We start from the raw sequence: 19,060 nt of genomic DNA on the forward strand, positions 1-19,060 counted from the left end.
AAATTAAAAATGATAAAATTGATAGGTTGAGCATTTTGGTCAAACATAAAAACAAACAGCAGCAAACCTTTCAAATGGGTCAAAAAGTGTAATAAGGAATTCTAAATGTAAAATAATAAAGCATCGGAGCACAAAACAGACTTGGACTGAATAGATTGGCCACATTGTCATCGATCTAGATGTTTTACAGTATCAGGACTGATACAGATATCAATATTGAAAGGGTGCATCTGAGCTTTTCCCTAAGACTCCTGGAAAAGTATGAAGTACCTGACATGTGAATGTGTGAAAGCCCCCATTTTCCAACCGGTTCCACCATTCAGACTGGTTTTCTCATTCTCCTCTGCTCCTGCGCCTCAGGGGAGCCGCACAGGGTCAGCAGAACGAGGCGGCCGGGTCCAGCCAGGACGACGAGCAGCCGGGACCTTCCCGCCGGGAGCGGCAGCCGAGCATGTCAGAAACGATGCCGCTGTACACGCTCTGCAAGGAGGACCTGGACAGCATGGACAAAGAGGTGAGGACCGCCGCCGCCTGGGGCCTGGGTACAGTAAAGAGTGCAGAAACACGTTCTGGAGGTTTTTACTGTGAATGCACATACAGCACATAACACAGTGGCTCAGCCGCTTTCTGAATATGTTTTAACATCGTCACCTCGCAGGTGGTTGGAAGTACATCCACCTACAGCCTGTTCAGCTTCCCTTAAAGCTAAACAGCCTTTTCCCCCCTTATTTAAATGAACAACTTCACTTTCTAAATCTGGTGGTGAAACAAGCTCATAATCCGTCCTTTATATTCTCGATCCTGCTTGGTTGGCACTTATTTTATACAATATTATAAATGCACAAGTAAATAAATTAACAAATAATTCAATTCCCATTTTAAATAATTAAACTAAATTATTATATTACTTAAAACTCATACATGCTAAACAGGTGAGGCTAAAACTGCCTCTTGAAGTGAAGAACAATGTTTTTCATTTTAAGTCCAGAATCTTTTGTACAGTTTTGGCTTAATTGCTGCTCTGAGTGTGTTGCTGAGTCAGCAAAATAATCCTTTTTTTTCTCCATTACTCCAATTAACAATAACTGGAATAACCATTAACTCTAGTTAACGATTACTCAGTTACGAGTTGATGATTACTTCAGCAATCAATTAACCATGATTAAAGTATTAGATAAACTACGGTTGGCAAACATAGTCTGGCTTTATAATTGTCTTAAGAAGTCAGTTCTCATCATAATAACGTCTTTTCCGTGATAACCGGTGCAATAACCGCTCGTCCTCTAATGAATAACTAATCCCTGCTCACAGCTGGAACGGTATAGCTTTAATCAGTATTGACAGGTGAAGGCCAACAGCTGGAGGTCAGAGGTCAGCCACAAACCTTTATGGTTTTAAACATGGTGGTTACCACTCAGTCCTCCTGAAGCTCTTCACATTCCTTTGATTTCCCTCTGGGCCTCCACTGGCACTGTTCCTGTCCTTCCATTCCATATCTGCCGGCGTTCTGCATGTTACATCCACGGATGTAACACTTCACCTGCCTCATGGGGCAGGTGAAGTGATTAGGAACGACGGAGAACTCGGCACCTCTTGCCTGGATAATGCTCTTTAATTGAGACTGAGTTGTGCTAATAATCTGCTCAGCAGACCCTTGAGATGAGCCAAGAACCTCTCAGTCAGTAATTATTGTACAGAAAAACAAAGGCCCCTCTGTGGTTTGACTAAAAGGAACATGTGACGAGGCATGTTGTAAAGACATTCAGGGCCATTTTTATTGATTTTACCTTTTCATGAATTGTGGGTTTCTGATGTGACGGCTCAGCTGGAATCCTCTCAGCTACTTCACCGTTTTCCTTCTAGAACGTTCACTTTATAAAGTTCGAGTTGTCGTGTCTTTAGAAAATGACTTTGAAAGCTACAGTAGTAGCCAAAAAATATAAATGGCTAAACGAACAGTGAAAAGTGTTGGTAGTGATGGTTAAGAATTCATCATCGGAAGACCTGTTATAATAATCAGTAAATCAGCATGATAAATTAAAACAAACTCAGTAATTTCCATTGGCATGATTTTACCATTTTATCTCTTTTTTTTTCTCTCTTTCTACCAAAACCTGCATGATAAAAGTCTTCAGTTTGGTGCTTTGGTCTCAACTATCTCTTTTTTTTTGTATTGAAGGACAGTTTTGTTTACCAAGACGTCAAAATGCATTTTATTTGTTGTGTTGTTTGTTTATTTTGGTCCAGTATTAAATGTTCATTAGAATTTAAAGTTTCCTGATCTTTAGAATATGCTCTTTCATTATTATTTTTGCCATTACCGTTATATTACTTTTAAAATGCTGTCAAAACAACAATATTATCTTTTATTGCAATAACTTCTGGAACAGTTTATCGTTCAGCAAAATTTGTTATTGTGACAGGCCTAATCGTTGGACTGCTTTATTGATGCTGTTTCAAGCTTATAGTTTAATTTCCTTCTTCTTTGCTCTGAATTTCTCTAAATTGACTAAAAACTTTTGATAAATGGAATGGAATAAATGGAGATCGATCAAAGTTTATCCGAGTTGCTGCCATTGGTCAGACTGGAAGGAAATGCAGAAAAACGTTGAAGCGATTGGTCAGAGTTGCAGGAAAGTTACGATGTCAAGTGAAAATTGGAAATCTGCACAAAATTTTCAAACATGTGAATTAATGAATTCATTAATAGCTGCGTCCACAACTTCCTGTAGGGACAAGGTGAATATGCTGCAGTCGCTGTTTCCTTTAGGCAACCATTTGCTCCCCAAAGCACAACTAAATCCCTCTTTAACATCATTTGTTTTTTTTTTTACTAAAACATAAATTGACTCAAAAGCAGAATACCTTTCCCAACACAGTTTCAAATGCCACGTTCCTGGCGTACGCCTCGGCGAAAGGGCAGTCTTTGACATTCTTAAACGCTGCAGATCTTCAGGGCCACCGGGGGGACAGTAGCGCGCTTAATTGGCCGGAGCGAGGCAGAACGTCTGAGTCAGGTGGACAGCCTCGCATTTAAATGTCACCGATGGTTACATGACGCTCCGTCAGTTTACCTGGAGCAACATGTGCAAAGAACGGCGGGCGGAGAAAAGCAGCAGCGTACCAGCTGTGTGACCTTTTCCTGAAGCCTTGTTGGCCATTTGATGACTTGGAAAGTGTGTGTCCGTTTTTTGTTCAATACATCAGCATTCAGTCGAGTCCAGTTGTTTGCTTTAAGGAGCATATCTGGGAGCAGATTCTACTTCAGTTCATGTTTCAGCTTTTTGTATTTTAACACTGATTTGAAGAAATTACAAAGGAAAAAAGAAATCACTGTTCAAGTCTGCCGGGCTGCACAGTGGCACAGTTGGTAGAGCTGTTGCCTTGCCGCAAGAAGGTTCTGGGTTCGATTCCCGGCCCCGGTCTTTCTGCATGGAGTTTGCATGTTCTCCCTGTGCATGCGTGGGTTTTCTCTGGGTACTCCGGTTTCCTCCCACAATCCAAAAACATGATTGTCAGGTTAATTGGCCTTTCCAAATTGTCCCTAGGTGTGAGTGTGTGTGTATGGTTGTGTGTCCTGTGTTGCCCTGTGACAGACTGGCGACCTGTCCAGGGTGACCCCGCCTCTCACCCAGAACGTTACCTGGAGATAGGCACCAGCACCTCTCCCGACCCCACTGAGAGACAAGGGTGTAAAGAAAATGGATGGATGGATGTTCAAGTCTGTGGATCAGCATTGACCAATAAAAATCCTCAGATATCGGAACAAGAAGTGAAAAAAGTGGATCGATGCATCACTGTTTTGAAGGCCGTTTCCCCATGAAGAGAGGAAACATCCCCAAATCTATCTGTAATTTCCCCATCTACCGCTGTCAGATCTAGACACCGAGGCCCATTACCAGAACTCAGCGTACTTACCCGCCACTCGCATTGACGTAAGATCATTTTTTAGTTCACTGAATAACAGCAGGACAACATGACCTGAGTGTGTCAGATGGACCTATTTTTAGCTACGCCTGCAGTTTCACCAGGATACAATCAGTTTCAGGAATCAGCGGATCTCAGAAAGACATTAGGCCGCTGCAGAACAAGAGCAACAGGGAGATTAGTTTGACAATTTCTTCTGAGAATTACTGAGACATCTCTGACATTTAAGCGGAGCCATTTAAAAACTACTCTTAAAGGTTGCGAATGGTAAATATTAACAATTCTGCCAAAAGGATGGAACATATTAATCGTGATTAATCGGATTAGTTGTGACTAATTGGATTAGTTGTGATTAATTGAATTAGTTGTGATTAAGCAGATTAATTGTGATTACTTGATTATTGAATCAGTTGTCAGCTAATATAGTAATCGATTAATCATCAGATCCCCCATTCGGTTCCTTTTCACGTGTTTCTCCATACGCCAGCATAAAAAAAAAAAACAATAACAGCAGTCTAAGATTAAAACTGTAATATCCTAATAGACTGCACATGATTAAAGTGCCTCTAAATGGGAACTATATAGTTAAAAAACTGCTAAAGGGATTCTGTTAAGTTGAAGCCGGGTTACTACACCCAGTTGAGAATTGGTTGAAGTGTTTTTTTTTGTTTTTTTTTTTTCATCCCTCACAGACCTCTAAACAGGAACACAGAATTCTCCTCAGAGTTGTGAATAAAGCAGAGTTTCTGCATGTGTGAGGAACATGAACATGCGCCTGGATAAGTCCAGGAAGCTGACTCTGTCAGACAGAAGCTGAGTGGGCGAAGTCACGTGTTTCTTTGATAGTTAAATGCAAGGTCATTCAACTTTTACTCTCAGAGCTTGAGTCGTTCCGCCGCCTATCGGTTCCCAGGCTCTCACAGTTTCTGTCGTGCATTACAGCAGCTTATGTTTTCCAGCAACACCTCCTAATAGTCTTTGTCAAACTAGTCTCGCTGATTTGGGGGGGGGTTTTGCCGCCTGTTTAGGGCTGCAACCAACAATTATTTTGGTAATTGATTAATCAATCAATTATTCTGATGATTAATCGATTAATCAGATACAAAAATGTTCATATTCTACAAATTTTTCATTTAAGCACTTAAGCTTTTTTTGTGCAATATTAGAAATGGATTAAAAAATGTAAGTAAACAAACAATATAATTAATTTGTTAATTAAGAAAATAAATAATGTATTGCCTAAAATGCAATAGCGTACCATTCCTTTAGTACATCTGAATTGTGTGAAGCCTAAACATATTTACACGAAAAGTGTATATGTATTGTACAGTTTTGGCTTAATTACTTGTCTAAATATGTTTTTTTTTTTTTTTTTTACCCAAATGAGTTTTTCTTAGTCAGCAAACTAAGGTTAATGATTATTCGGTTATTACATCAATTGACGATTATTGCGGTAATCGATTAGTCCGATTAATTGTTTCAGTCTTACACCTGTAAAACCAGTAACATTGCTCTCTGTCTGTCCTCCCATATTTTAAAATTGTATTATTTCTGTACTCATTTTTGTTTTACTTCATAGTTTATATCATCTCTCCCCACTTTTAGATCATTGTCTCATATTTTGATGAACTAAACACGGGGTTCCAGAACAAAGGTGAAAATGTGAAATGATACAAAGCCAATAAGCTGCAGAATCTCAGTAAGTTACAGGAAAAGTCCTTCACACATATGCTGCATAAGTGAATACTGAGTTGCTGGCTGTGTCCCCTTTTCCAAAAATGCCCCATAGCTTCATGATCTGAAACCGCAAACGGCCCCCTCATCTCCACACATCGACTTGCGTGATCACTGAAAATTTCCATCAAAAACAGATTAAAGTTTGAGGTCATAACGTGAGAAAATGCCCCCCCAAAAAACCTTTCAAGGGCTATTAATACTGTAGATCTCCCATCTGTTTTTCCAAAATCCAGTTTTCTCCGAGTGGAAAACAACCACAAGCCACGCTGTTTGGAGTTGTGCATCGTTTGCAAAGTGATGCGTCTTTGCAGTGAGAAGTTTTCACACCTCTACTGTACTGTGTGAGCAAACTGATGAGTCATCCTGTAGCTCACCGAGCAGATCTGTCAGGGCTTTATGGGCCTCTCCTTAGTTATCATCGACTCGCTCATGACTTATTTGCAGGAGCGTAAAGACAAGTTATGATGTCGGAATGGCACAATTAAATTAATCTAGCGAGTCTGTCGGATGCTTCAGTTTTGCTATGATGGAGAGGATCCTGAAGGAGAGGTTTTTTTTAACCCTCTGCATGCTGAGAAAGTTCAACTTCTTCATGCAGGGGCTTCATTGCTGTTCAGACAAACTGACTTTCCTAAAATGTGAAACTTGATTCTAAAAGAGGATTTAAGAAAATGTAACTGATTACTTTTACCTCTTCATTTCTGGATCAAATGCCTCGACAGCATTTGGTCAATTCTCAAACTTTATTCAATTCTTCCTGAAAAAATCTAATTTGGCAACTAAAAACAGAACAAGCTGAAATAAGGAACTGGTGATAGTGGTCTATCATTAATGTGAGGTTTGGACTGTGCAGTTTGACATGGAGGCCGTTAGAGACGAGACTCATTAAGGGTTGGATCATAGGAGGTTTTTACACGGTCCTCTGTTACCATGATCACAGCTCACACTTAGTGGCCTGCAGATATTGATCTCTTGCCTCCTCTGTGAGATGTACGAGCTTTTTAGGTGTTACTGGGAGCCAAGAGTTTCTGCATGAATTTGCAGTAAATAAATTTTCTAGGAATGTGTTTATAATGACAAACATGTATCTTTTTTTTTCTTATTTGTTCTACTGTTCAGCCATAAAGTCTGTATTTTGTCTGTTCTGGTGGTGTGCTCGACATACTTTTTGTTGAAAGTAATCTTGTCTATAGTGACACTGCATTAATATCTGTTTGCAAGTGTGATGAATAGAGATCATTGCAGTGATGAATTTCTTGTGGAAATGTTATGAAAATTGGTTCATTTGGTCCAAATTGAAAAATTCCACCAATCGAACTCAAATATTTGATCGTTTTTTTTGACTGGTCTTCTCTCCATAACTAAAAGCTATGAGATCGCGCCAACGGCGACACTTTTTGGTCAGTTTCTGAAGCACTTCGACTAGGGATGTCACAACAATAAATATATCAATTAATTACAAGATAAATTAAAACAAACTCAGTAATTTCCATTGGCATGATTTATTGTGTATCTGTTTTTTCTCTCTTTCTACCAAAAACTGGATGATAAAAGTCTTCAGTTTGGCGCTTTGGTCACAACTAGCCCTTTTTTTTGAAGGACAATTTTGTTTGCAAAGACTTGAAAATGCATTTTATTTGATGTTTTGTTTATTTATTTTGGATATTTAAAATGTCTTCCAGTTCCAGTGTTAAGTGTTCACTAGAATTTTAAGTTTACTGATCTTTTAGAGTGTGTTCTTGCATTATTACTTTGCCATTACCTTTATAGTACTTAAAAATATAACGGTAACTTCTGGAGCAATTTATTGTCCAGCAAAATTTGTTCTTGTGACAGGCCTGACCGGACTTTGTGGAACCAAGAACCCTGTCAGATTCAAAGTCATGCATTCCTCTCATTTCCGATGCTTTGTTAGAACTTAAGCAAGTCGTATTGGCACATCTTAACGCCTATAGCTAGCCTTAAGATTGATCAACTAAACGCGTTAACATTTGCGCTATACTCCACCCCGGTTTGCCTTTCTCAGGACTTGGTCGCGCTCCACGGAATTTTTATAATTTGGCGCGGATCGTGCGCACCACCTTTCACTCAAAATGGACGATTCAGAAGATGCCCTTGCAGAGCAGCTTCACCTGTACCACTATCCGCCTATGAGGGCTCATTTTCTATAAAATACCCCACCAACATACACGTCAAGTATTAAAAAAAAAACCTCTAAAAGTGTGACTATAGTATAACTCGGCCTTAAATGAATTGAGTTGCCAACATGTTTTTGACAAATTCTTGCTCTAACAAGAACAGGTGTACAGGTTCTTGTACACCTTTGTAAATTTAGCTTCAAATTCAGATTCTTAAAAAACTTATTTTTTTATTATTATTATTAAATCTCCATCTGGTTCTTCTCATTACCTCTCCTTTGAAGCACTGCTGCTCATTCCTAGAAGTAAGAGAAATGCTTGGGGAATTTTTTATTTTTTTTCCCTCGGAAATTGTAAAAATTAAATGAAAACAAAAACCTTACAGAGGAAGAAGCCACTGCCTCATGTGGTTGCACGTGCTTTACACCATATTTGAAAAGCAAAGCAAGGCTGTCTTATATAAAGAGATGCCATGTAGACGAGATGTAATATCCTTCAAAGACCCACAACATCAAGTTAATCCCCCCAGAGGGATGTTTACAGCCAGGTAGACACCTGCTATCCTCTGCTAATACTTTTTCCTGATTCCATTCCCAGTTCAGAGAAATTAGCAACCCTTCTAATTAGCTGTAATTTGTTGAGAAACATTTCCAAACTATGCAGTCTATACTCGTCTTAGAAGTCTCTGGAATCTGATTTTTCACCGAAGGCTGTGCTCTCTTTCTCCTTCTTATTTTATTTTATTTTTTATATTATTTCATCCTTATGTAACTGGCCTCAACTCACCCTCAGCTGCAAGTGTGGCTCTTCTTTTACTGAGTCAGTGTTGGGGAGAGAAAGAGCCAGTATCATCCTGTTTGCAGATCGTCTTAAGAAGTCTCATTCTGAAACAGAATCGGAGCGTTCTCCACGGGAGCTTCTTCTGCTCGTAGGAGGAAGCGGGCGGAGAGAAAATGAGAATCGGAGCTGGAATTGTTCCCAGCGGAGTGGCCTTCCATTAGGATGTGGATTTGGCCTGAAAGCTTACAAAGCAGCTCAGGAGGATTTAAGCTAATTTCCTGTCCCATCAGGATCTTAAGCAACCTTTTTGCTCCGACGAGGCAAAGTTCTTCCGGTACCACTTTGTGTTGTCTTTGGGCAGACCTCCTGCGTAGTTTCGTCAGATTTTGACTCTACACCAAGGCTATAACAAACAGGGAGTGTAGTTTGCAAACTAGCATGGACCACACACATCAGAAAAAATCACGACCTCCAACAACCCGTAGGTAACTCTGGAAATTTTTTTAAATTTTTTTCAGAGTTTCGTGCCTCTGGTAGCACACCAGTGGATGGGAAAGTTAGTTAAGTCAGGACTTACTCTGCAAACTTTTTTTTTCTTTTTCGGAAAAGCCCCTTATATATATATATATATATATATATATATATATTCGTAAAAAGATTTTTTGCGTTAACTTTTTCCCATCCTGCGAGTTTGTATCCTACAACGTGTTTAGTTGTAGGCATTGGCGTTCTTGAACAAGGCGCAGCTTTCTTCTCCACAGGACTCACAGCATCACACAGTTCATCTGAAGTTGAGTTTTGTCATTCAGACGTGTTGAATCCACAGCTCTTCTGTAAAATAGCCGACTACAATTTCCACAAAACGGCACTCATTGTGACTTTTCGACTTTTGCTGAATATCAAAAAATCTTTGCACACATTTGTAATGGAAAAGCAGCTACTATTATGCACCACTTTTTTATTTTATCCCAAGAAATCGCAGTAATGCACACTGAGGTTTGTGTTTTGAAATTTGATAAATGTTGGAGAAGTTCTATTGGTTTTAAACATTTTCATGGAACTGTAAAAGCATTATGTACAAAAGCAGGAGTCAGGAGTTTGAACAATATACGCTAATTGGATTTATAAAGAGGCTCTTGCTGAGATTTCCTACCTCGTCTGTTCTGCCGCAGGACATTAATCCAGATTTATTATTCCTGCCTCCCGTAGAAACACTTGTGTTTTCATTAACAGTCAGACCTCGGCTAATAAAATCACCTTCAGATTACATGCAACTTGTTCTCGTCGCAGGTGAGCTGAATCAGCTTGGTGGAAATGTCTCCCTATTTCTTTTACCATTTCTCTTTTTCCTCCTCAGTCGGTGTGAGCCACAACACTTTCCCATCGTTGCATGGCATCCTCAGAATTGCGCCTGAATTATGAAACCCGTTAATTAATAATGTAGCTTAGCTGCGTGCCTACATAGGTTATTACTTTATCACGACTCATGACGACGAATGGAAAAGCTTCTAAATGACATTAATTTCACCAGACTGCAGCCTGGCCAGCGATATCAAAAGATATTAAGTGGAAAAGTAACACAGAAGAACAGAAACTTATTCAAAGTTCAGCGTTGGCCAATAATTTCCTTCAAGTTGGCCTGCGCTCGGCTCCGAACGCTTTTGCTCTGGGCAACAGCCGCTCACTCCTCTGACTGTTCCAGCTACTCCTAATTGCCGGCTTTCATTCCAAAGTAATTGACTGTCATCTACTTTCCCAGCAGATGAATCTCTGCCTGCCACAGTTTCCACCTCTAGCTGAATTTCATTCATACATTTTAAACACCGGGTTTGCAGAGATTATAGGTGAGTGTTTCAGAGGATCTGCTTTTATCACATTTCGAGGCCGTTTCGTGTTCGCCCTGCTTTACGTTACCTATCAGGAGCCAAGATAGGCACACACAGATGGGCGATGAATTCATTTCATGAGATGAGAGGACACTGGCTTCACAAGATTGAACTGAAATGTTAGCTGTGTAAGGCGTCTCGACTTAGATTGAGAACTGAGAATACTTTATACCTTAAATTGCAGGTTTTTAGCTTCTCTGCTCTTTTTCTTGGAACATCTCAGCCGAACAAAAACTGTTGGAACAATTTTCACTCAAGGCTTTACGCAAAATAAAAAGAAAAGAAAAACGACAACGGATGTTCTGTCAAAAGTGCTTGCGTCTTAAATTCCCACTGTTTTTCTAAGATTATTATTGCTGTCTGAACTACTGCACTTTACTGCCAAATTAATTGTGATTTATATAATTATAATCAATTTTTGTTTCATCTGTCTGCTTGTCTATCATGCCGTCTACTGCTGTCTTTCTAGGCCAGGTCACCCTGGGTGAAGAGGTTTTGATCTTAATGGGTTTTTATCTTTGTAGTGAAGGTTTAATAAAAATAAGTGATAAGACATGGAAACAAAATAGCAAACTAGAGTCACTTAACTTTATATACATTTCCAAGGCCCAAATGCGGTGACGTCTTATGGAAAGCTTTGCTGGACAGATTTCTCTTAACAAAAGGAAAGTCAGTCATTCAGAAACGAATCAAGTCTGCATCATGCTACTAAGCATGTGTGTTACAGAGTGTTGTGCATAAAATAAGTGTCCGAAAACTTGTAAGGGGATAAACACATTCGTGACATTGACCAAAGGTCCTCTGATCTGGTTTGCCTGTACGACTCATCGACTCATTCACTGTGTTTCCATTACAAATGTGCGCAAAACTTTCCGCTAATGTCGAAAAAAAAAAAAAAAAAAAAACACAATTTCTCTGTTGCGGTGTTTCCATTAAATAAGAAGCGCAATTAAAATCACACGTAAAACGAAAACAAGTGTTCCCTTCGCAGTTTTGCAAAATACGCTAATACCAATATGGCCAAAAACAACAACTTATCCTAGCACAAAAACGTTTCATGGAAAAAAGTTTTTTTTTTTTGTTTTTCAAAATTGCCGTATTTCTACTAAACAAATTTACTTTCGTGATTTGAATTTGCACAATTATGCCACGTGGTGTCTGTGTGCTCTTTGCCTTAAATCATTTGCCACACAGATGGTCTTTAATTGCTACACATGTTGCCAGAGAGCCGATTTGGGGTCGTTACCCATCTGGTTGGGTAAACTTGTGTTCCTCATGTGAAATGTCCGGGCTGAAAGGCATTCGAGGAAATAACGAAAACGGAGACCTGATTGAGTCAGACAACAGCCGTTCAGCCCCGTCTGAATTACAAAGCTTCTTGGCTCAAACCCAAAGGCGATGACGGACCTTCTGACCGCAAACAAATATCAGTTCCATCTGCTCTTCACCTTTAGATAGACTCAGTGAGCCACGGGGTAGTTTAAAAAAGATCTCTGCCACAATCGTTCAGCAGTCTTTGAGCCTAAAGTAGCTTCTGTGCCCTGGAATCACACCTGACATTAGAGCTTTGAGTCTAGAGATGAAAAACCTCCCTTCAAGCTGCTTTGAGGGCATGGCATACTTTGCTTTAAAAAGTTTTAGGCTCTCTTGTGCTTGGCCTTTGATTATAGCAAGGATAAATGATTCTGCTGGAAGTTTGCTTCATTGTTTGTGGAGATTAATAGATTCATTTGTTAAAGGCTAGTGATCACAGACAAAGCATGCTTCACCGGCTGTGTAGTTAATTATGTTGTCTTACCTGTAAGAGAAAAACGAGAACTTTTCTGAAAGCGTAGACTATCAGCTTAATAGATTTTTTCTTTCTTTTTTGTTGCATTTAAATTTGGGTTTTATCCTTTAAGAACCTGAATACTTAAGGACTAGATGCCAGTTCACTGTTGGAGTTTGTCCAAATCCAAGATAAATGGGGAGTATTAGAAAGGGTACAAAATTGATAATTTATATCTCGAAATTGCTATTCACAAACACTTTACAAAGAACAGCAGAAGCTTTTAAACTCTAGATTTGTTAATCTGGTAAAGACTCAAAGGGCTGGAGCTCACTGATGACTTTTCAGCTTTTATTGTGCAAACTTTTCAACACCATCTGTGTCTTCATCAGAGTCGGTAGAGACATACCCCAAAAGACCATAGAAAAATAATTCATTTCTGAGTTCCTCCATTGCCTACATAAATATTATGGGCTATTAATCTGCTGCTCTTTTCAAAACGTCATGTTTATTTTTCAGTCTTAGTTTTATTTTTGTTCAGATCTCAACCATCTCCAGCTGCATTTCCATTGACCATATAATTGCAGAATTTAACATTTCGAGAAAAAAACATTTGCTCAGTGGAAACAAGCCAATTTTTAAAATACTGCAAGTTTTTTTCTATAAAAAGTTTTTGGAGTAGGATTAAAGTTTTTTGTTTTGTTTTTTTGGACTTTTAAAAACTTACAGTGGAAACTTTTTTTTCGCATCACGCGAGTCACATGACTCCTGTGATGTCTTCTTTATGTTGCCACTGGCGCAAACCATGAAGAAGACAACAGGAAGTAGTTGAATGGTGTTAAGAAAATAAACTTAAAATAAGCTAGTTGTAAAAACTTAACCATATGTTCAATATTAGATAAAATTAGTGGTGTTTCAAAATAAGGAAATTCACTTCAAATTATATCCACGATTCAATTAGCGTAATCTCTTAAATAGGATATTTCTATTGAAACATTATACACTAAGTTGAATTAAAATAACTTAGCTTGTAGTTCTTTCTAATTTAGAACACAGCTAGTCTCTCTGTGTGTGAGTTTAACCTTTTAACCACTTTGATAAGATTTAACAGCTGGTGTAAAACAATCTGGTCCTGCCAACAGAGTAGAGCTTCCTATATGGACAGGGTCATAAAAACATATGTCTTTATTCAAAAGAAAATAACACTTCTTTGATCTTAGAAACAGGTTTTTACTGGAACATAGTTAACTAGATGAACTTAGCTAAGGACAGTCCATTTTGTTCGTGGTGTGTGGATGTCTGTCGGATGAGGTAAATATTGAATTGGATGCTGGTTTGTGATTTTATTGAGTTTTGTCTGTTTCATTAGTTGTTTGTCTAATAAATGTTGTTTATGTTTTGGACTTGGAAAAGCGATTTGTCTTGTCTTTATGGTTCAGCTGATACAATGACGACTTCAATGAATCCGGGCAGAAGAGAGAATAAAACGAGTCAAAAGATTTTAAATTATTCCTCTTCTGATAAATTAACAGTGGTCATGTTTTTGAATGACTTAAAGGATTAACACATTTCTTAATTAATGGAAACACAATAGTTGTGTTTTTTCAACATTAGCGGAATATCGCTAAATTTTTGCACACATTTTTAATGGAAATACAGCTACTGAGCCACTTAAAGTACAAGAGTCAGAGCATCAGGAAAACATTGATCTGGATGAAATGTCCAAATAATGACACATGCAAGATCGTGTTACGTTTTTCTCTCAAGCAAGTTCAGGTTCAGTCATACCAACAAAGACGGTGCATGAAAGAACTGTTGAACATTGTTATTGCTTTAAGCAACGTTAAAGCTGGTCCTTGACCTAACTTTGTCCACGCCGAGTCGATTTCCCATAACTTCTGGTTCCAAAACCAGATCACCAATCCCAACTTCACTGCCTTATAGTCCTTGACTATTTTCTAAAATATCTCTGCATTGTGTTTGTTGATATTATGGGGAGAGATGATGTTTACTTTAATGGTGCAAGGAAATAAGTGCTGATCTTAAGCATCTCTATAGACCTCTTCAGACGCAAGGCAGAGACTTGGGGGAACTTTCCAGCCACTAAAAGCTTTTCCATCTTCGACTAATATGGGTTTTCAGGACTCGTCATCAGGACGTCACTGAAAACGACGTATTTATGACACAACTGTGAGAACAAAGATTTTGCTTGCCAACTAGATTAAAACTGCCTATCTGCAGTTTGATTAAAATCAAAATAATAAAGCAACGCGAATATTCAGAACAATGTTTTGCTGATTATCTGACAAACCAAATTCTGACTGTATTTGTACAGTGATTTATCAAGTCCAGAAGATCCTAAAGAGCTTCACACTACGTTCAGTCAGTCAGTCATTCCCACGCTTTGGAAAATATATTCCATCTGTGGGATTCACTGCTGGTTCTATTATGAATTAAACAAATTTTTGTGGCCGAGAGAGCAAAAAAAATTTTTTTTTCATAAAATGTCAGGGCGTGTGTCTTTGAACCCAGTCATGGCAGAAAGTGGGTCAATAAAGGCAAAAGTAACTGAAGTTACGTCTCTATGACTCTTTTCGGCTTCTAACTGTGGGACACGGTTCTGGGGAAAATGTCAAAGAAATGGAACCATCTTAGCCTGACAAAAAGATGAGAAAATGAAATGGTGAATTGATATTATTCTGGAAACAAACCAAGCTCATTTTCCTCTTTTGTTTGGATCTGTAGCCTGTAATGTGCCAGACGCCTACAAGGTCGGCCTCAATCAAATCCGAGCAAAGCTGGAGAAGAGAACAAAGACAAGTGTTATTTTTTCCCTTGTTCCTGTATGGATCAGCTTACATTGCGTCCCTCCTGTCACCGACACGGCAGTGTGTGGCTGTAATGAGCCTGGCGTGGAGCCAGAAACATTCGTCCCTCTTCATTCATCTCTGTTTTGACCAAAGAGAAAGTGATTGAAACGAGTCGATATTTAACAAGCAATGGGTTGTACCCGTTGATATTGATCCGAAAGCTGTCAAGAGGCTAACCCGTTTGAACGGGTCAGTAATCGTCAGCTTTAGAAATGACCGGGATAGGTGCTCTGCATCTTCAATTGTCTAGATTTTTCCTTTTGAGTTGATTAACTGTGTTCAGTGCAGAGTATTATTATTTTTATTTATTTTTTTAGCGCAAATGACTTTTAGAATTAGTGGTGGGACTCGATTACAGTTTTTAATCGGGTTAATTACAGGGCCTGTAATTAATTCCACATTTTAATCAAAAACCATATACAGACAACCTAAGCAATATTCTCAATTTAAAACCCCTTGTTGCTAAATTAGTGACTACACATTAGTTCAACAAGGGAGATATTTCCTTTTATCTGTTGTTTAGGTTATTCAACCATTAGATCAAATTGTTACTAAACCTACTCAGCTTTCCAGTGTTTCAGGAACCCCGGATCATTCCAGGAATTTTGAAAAAATTCTTCCCTTAAAAATGTGGAGGTGGACATTAGTGTTGACCTCTGTTCTGCTGCAACATGTTTTGCATTGAGATGCTATTTTATGCTTAAATAGCTTCACTGATAGGCTAACTCCTTTAGGCACTACTTGAACACAATAGTATTTTCCAGCATCCAATCAGATTGCTTTTTGAAGCAAACATTAACCCAGCAATGGGCCAACAGAGGAGGCTTTGTCGTCCATTGTTGTTTGCTGATATCGCTTATGCTTCAGATTTACGAGTGTACTGGAAAAATACAATCTTTTGTTGTGTGTGTGCGCGCGCGCATTTGTGTGTGTGTGTGTGTGTGTGTGTATATGTAACATAATGCAATTAATTGCATTACAAAAACGCTAAAAGTTAAGGTCCCGGCCCTAAAAGTATCACAGATGTTTTTGTTCTTTCCTGACAGAATGTACGAAGCAAAAGAGTCCATCGCCATGTATTATAGCTGTGGTCCGCGATCGTTTGAGACCCTTCTAATAATACTATAACTGCCTAGATTAATAGTTCAAATACCAAATATACCTTAATGTGCATTAATACACACAGTGGAAACCATCTCAGCACCACCACAGAAGCTAGCATCAGCAGTCTTCCTTACTGACATCTTTAGAAGGGATGTCAGTATGAAGGAAAATGCAATGCTGTCCCTGATTGGCCACTTTGCAAATGCCAGCCAATAGGATGTGTTGAAGTTTCTTAACTTTCCATGCTGGATTTTCCTTCAATATATTTCAGATATGCCCTACGAAAAATTAGGCGAATGGAAAAAGTTTTTTACAAACAGTTTGGAGTCACGTTCCACAGACAAATCCACAAATTCTGAATCGTCCATAAGTGGTAGTCCAGTGCATATCTTCTTTATTCTCATTAATGCTGCCAAATAACCTACACACACCTTTTATCCTGCTGATTTACTGGATATGTGATGAGCATTGTTTCCAAAAGAAATGACACACCTGTTTCAGCCACAGCATCATGGGGCCCCAACTTCATTTACCCTTCAAGAGTTCACAAGACACATCTCAGACTAGTTGAGTTATTTAGTTGCATCTGGGTTTTAGAAGACAGAGTTGAGATTTGTGTTCAATGTGTTAATGCTGGTGTTACTAAGGTGTGGAAAACAATCCAAACTAAACAAAAGCTCCCCCTCCAAAACCAAACCCAATTCAGGTGGACGACATTTTAGGAGAGGAGAGCGACAACGAGAGTGAGGGTCGAGGGAAGGAGAAGCCGGGCAACGAGGATATTGCTGAGGAAGAGGAGGAGGAGCAACAGCAGCCAGAAGCTGGACAGTCGACAACATCAGGGCCCCCTTCTAAGCCAGACGGAGTGGAGGAAAGACTTCAGACCACACCTCCCAGTGACTCCAGTTTGTCAGAGAATGCCCCAAGGTGAGGAGCAAATGTTATGTGCCAGTTGTCCTCGCCAAACTGGATATAATAGGGTCTTAAACCAACAGTTGTTATCCAGTCAAACGTGTTCAGAGATAGAATGCAGGGAGTACAGGCATCCTTACAAAGTCTTAAATTCATGTATCTAAAGCCATGACCTTAAAATGTATTAAATTCATTAGAAAATATGCAAGTTGGCCTTAAATATGTTTATCACAGGTCTTAAATTTTGTTGTGACTGGACTATTTAACCTAGAATATACTATGTAGTATATATTTTCTTGGGACTTTTCTGTCAGGTAAAAGACCAAATGGCACGCAGACGTCTTTATTAGTTTCTGTGACATGGAAGTGGTTGTGGCTACCGCTAACTGACTTCCAATAAACCCTTGTAGCTAGCTAGCTGCTTTGCACCCATCACTGACAAATGTAATCATTGCCAGTTGGCTGGACGACGTTTGTCTTCGCCTTTGGCTCACTTCTGTTGCCAAGCTACATGAATGCTGTGCAAAAAGCTCCGCACTGCTATTTATAATATGTTAATTAAAAAATAAAATTTCTGTTGTGACACAAATCTTGAATGTTATTCATAATGGCCTTAAAAAAGGCATTAAAATATTTGAATTTCATTGGAAAATATGCACGTTGGTCTTAAATACGTTAATCACAGGTCTAGAATTTTGTCGTGGCAGGACTATTAAATCCCGTATATTCTGCGTTATTTTCTCATGGAACTTTTCTGTCAGGCAAAATATTAAGTCACACACAGACGTCTGCATTGTGATCTGTGACTCCAGGTAGTTGACGCTGCCGCTCAACTACCTGGAGGCAGCCTCAACTGCCTCCAGGCAGTTTGTTTTTTTTTTGTTGTTGTTTTTTTTTGCATCTGTCATTGCAAAAAAGGCACTTCCCAAATTTACACTTGGTCAGTTGGTTTGTCTTTGCCTTTAGCTCACTTCTGTTGCCGACCCGTATGATGCTACATCCATTCTATGCAAAGAAGCTTTGCACTTCCGCTGTGTGAAATGTGCGATATTCTTTTGTACATTTCTGTTGTGCTATAGGTCTTAAATTTCATTCCTAATTATCTTTTTAAAAAGGTCTTTAATAGTCTTACATTTGAGTTGGCGAAACCTGCAGAAACCCTGGAATAAAATCAATCAGTAGCTTCAGGTCACACACTGTCGTAGCTGATGTTGACGCTCACCAGAGACCCCCCGCTGGGCGGTGGACCGGGGGGTAAAACATGACTCATTGTGTGCCCACCTTCCAAATATGCTGCATATTTCCAGGTCCAGCGTTTCTGTAAGTGACAATTATCATAACGTACCACTTCATCAGCGTGTCTGTGCCACAGCCAGACGGTCTGGTCCGTTGCCATGGAGACTAATTCCAAACAGACAGCAGGCATTTGAAGATTTCAGAACATAATTATGAGAAACTCCTGTTGCTGAAGGACAGGCCGGGCCGTCAGTCTGCCACAGCAGATGATTTTCACCGTCTCTGCTGCGTTCTGAGCAAGAGACGGATCTTCTCCTGCGAGCTGCAGTTCCCTTAAATTTGAAAACTCCTCAGTGACGGACAGCACTGGTTTTTGTAAAGCCGTACTGTTGAAACTTTGATTAGAGGGGTTGGAGTTTGCCCGTTTTATAGGGTTTTTTTTAGGGGTGTAACGAAATGTGATATCAGGAGATATTAAAACATTATTGGGCCAGTTTTATATTCTCACTAAATGATCAGCTTGTGTTTTACTATGGTAAAAATTAAAATGATCCAATCTAGTTTGTTAAAGGTAACTATATGTGCTTATTGAACCAAATTTGATTCATTTCCCCCCTATTGTTTGTATTGGCTGTTCTCCAATTACATCAGCAATAACCAAACAGTGTCATAAAAAAAAGCACAGAAAGGTTTACGTAAGTC

At 39.1% G+C, this 19,060-nt stretch overlaps 1 protein-coding gene across 3 annotated transcripts in view; it reads left to right on the forward strand.

Annotated features, from left to right (window-relative positions):
- ctdp1 (CTD (carboxy-terminal domain, RNA polymerase II, polypeptide A) phosphatase, subunit 1) overlaps window positions 1-19,060 on the forward strand; it is a 70,227-nt gene that overhangs the window by 15,580 nt on the left and 35,587 nt on the right. For 2 of the 3 annotated variants that reach the window (XM_008421378.3, XM_081612985.1), the window contains exons 11-12: window positions 361-514; window positions 16,917-17,137. In XM_008421378.3, the coding sequence (XP_008419600.1) occupies window positions 361-514; window positions 16,917-17,137 (375 nt within the window). The remainder of the gene's footprint in view (window positions 1-360; window positions 515-16,916; window positions 17,138-19,060) is intronic. The other variant, XM_008421379.3, reaches the window with a different exon arrangement.

This window comes from Poecilia reticulata, chromosome 11 (genome assembly GCF_904066995.2).
Source record: "Poecilia reticulata chromosome 11, P_reticulata-male-v2, whole genome shotgun sequence".
Taxonomy (NCBI): domain Eukaryota; kingdom Metazoa; phylum Chordata; class Actinopteri; order Cyprinodontiformes; family Poeciliidae; genus Poecilia; species Poecilia reticulata.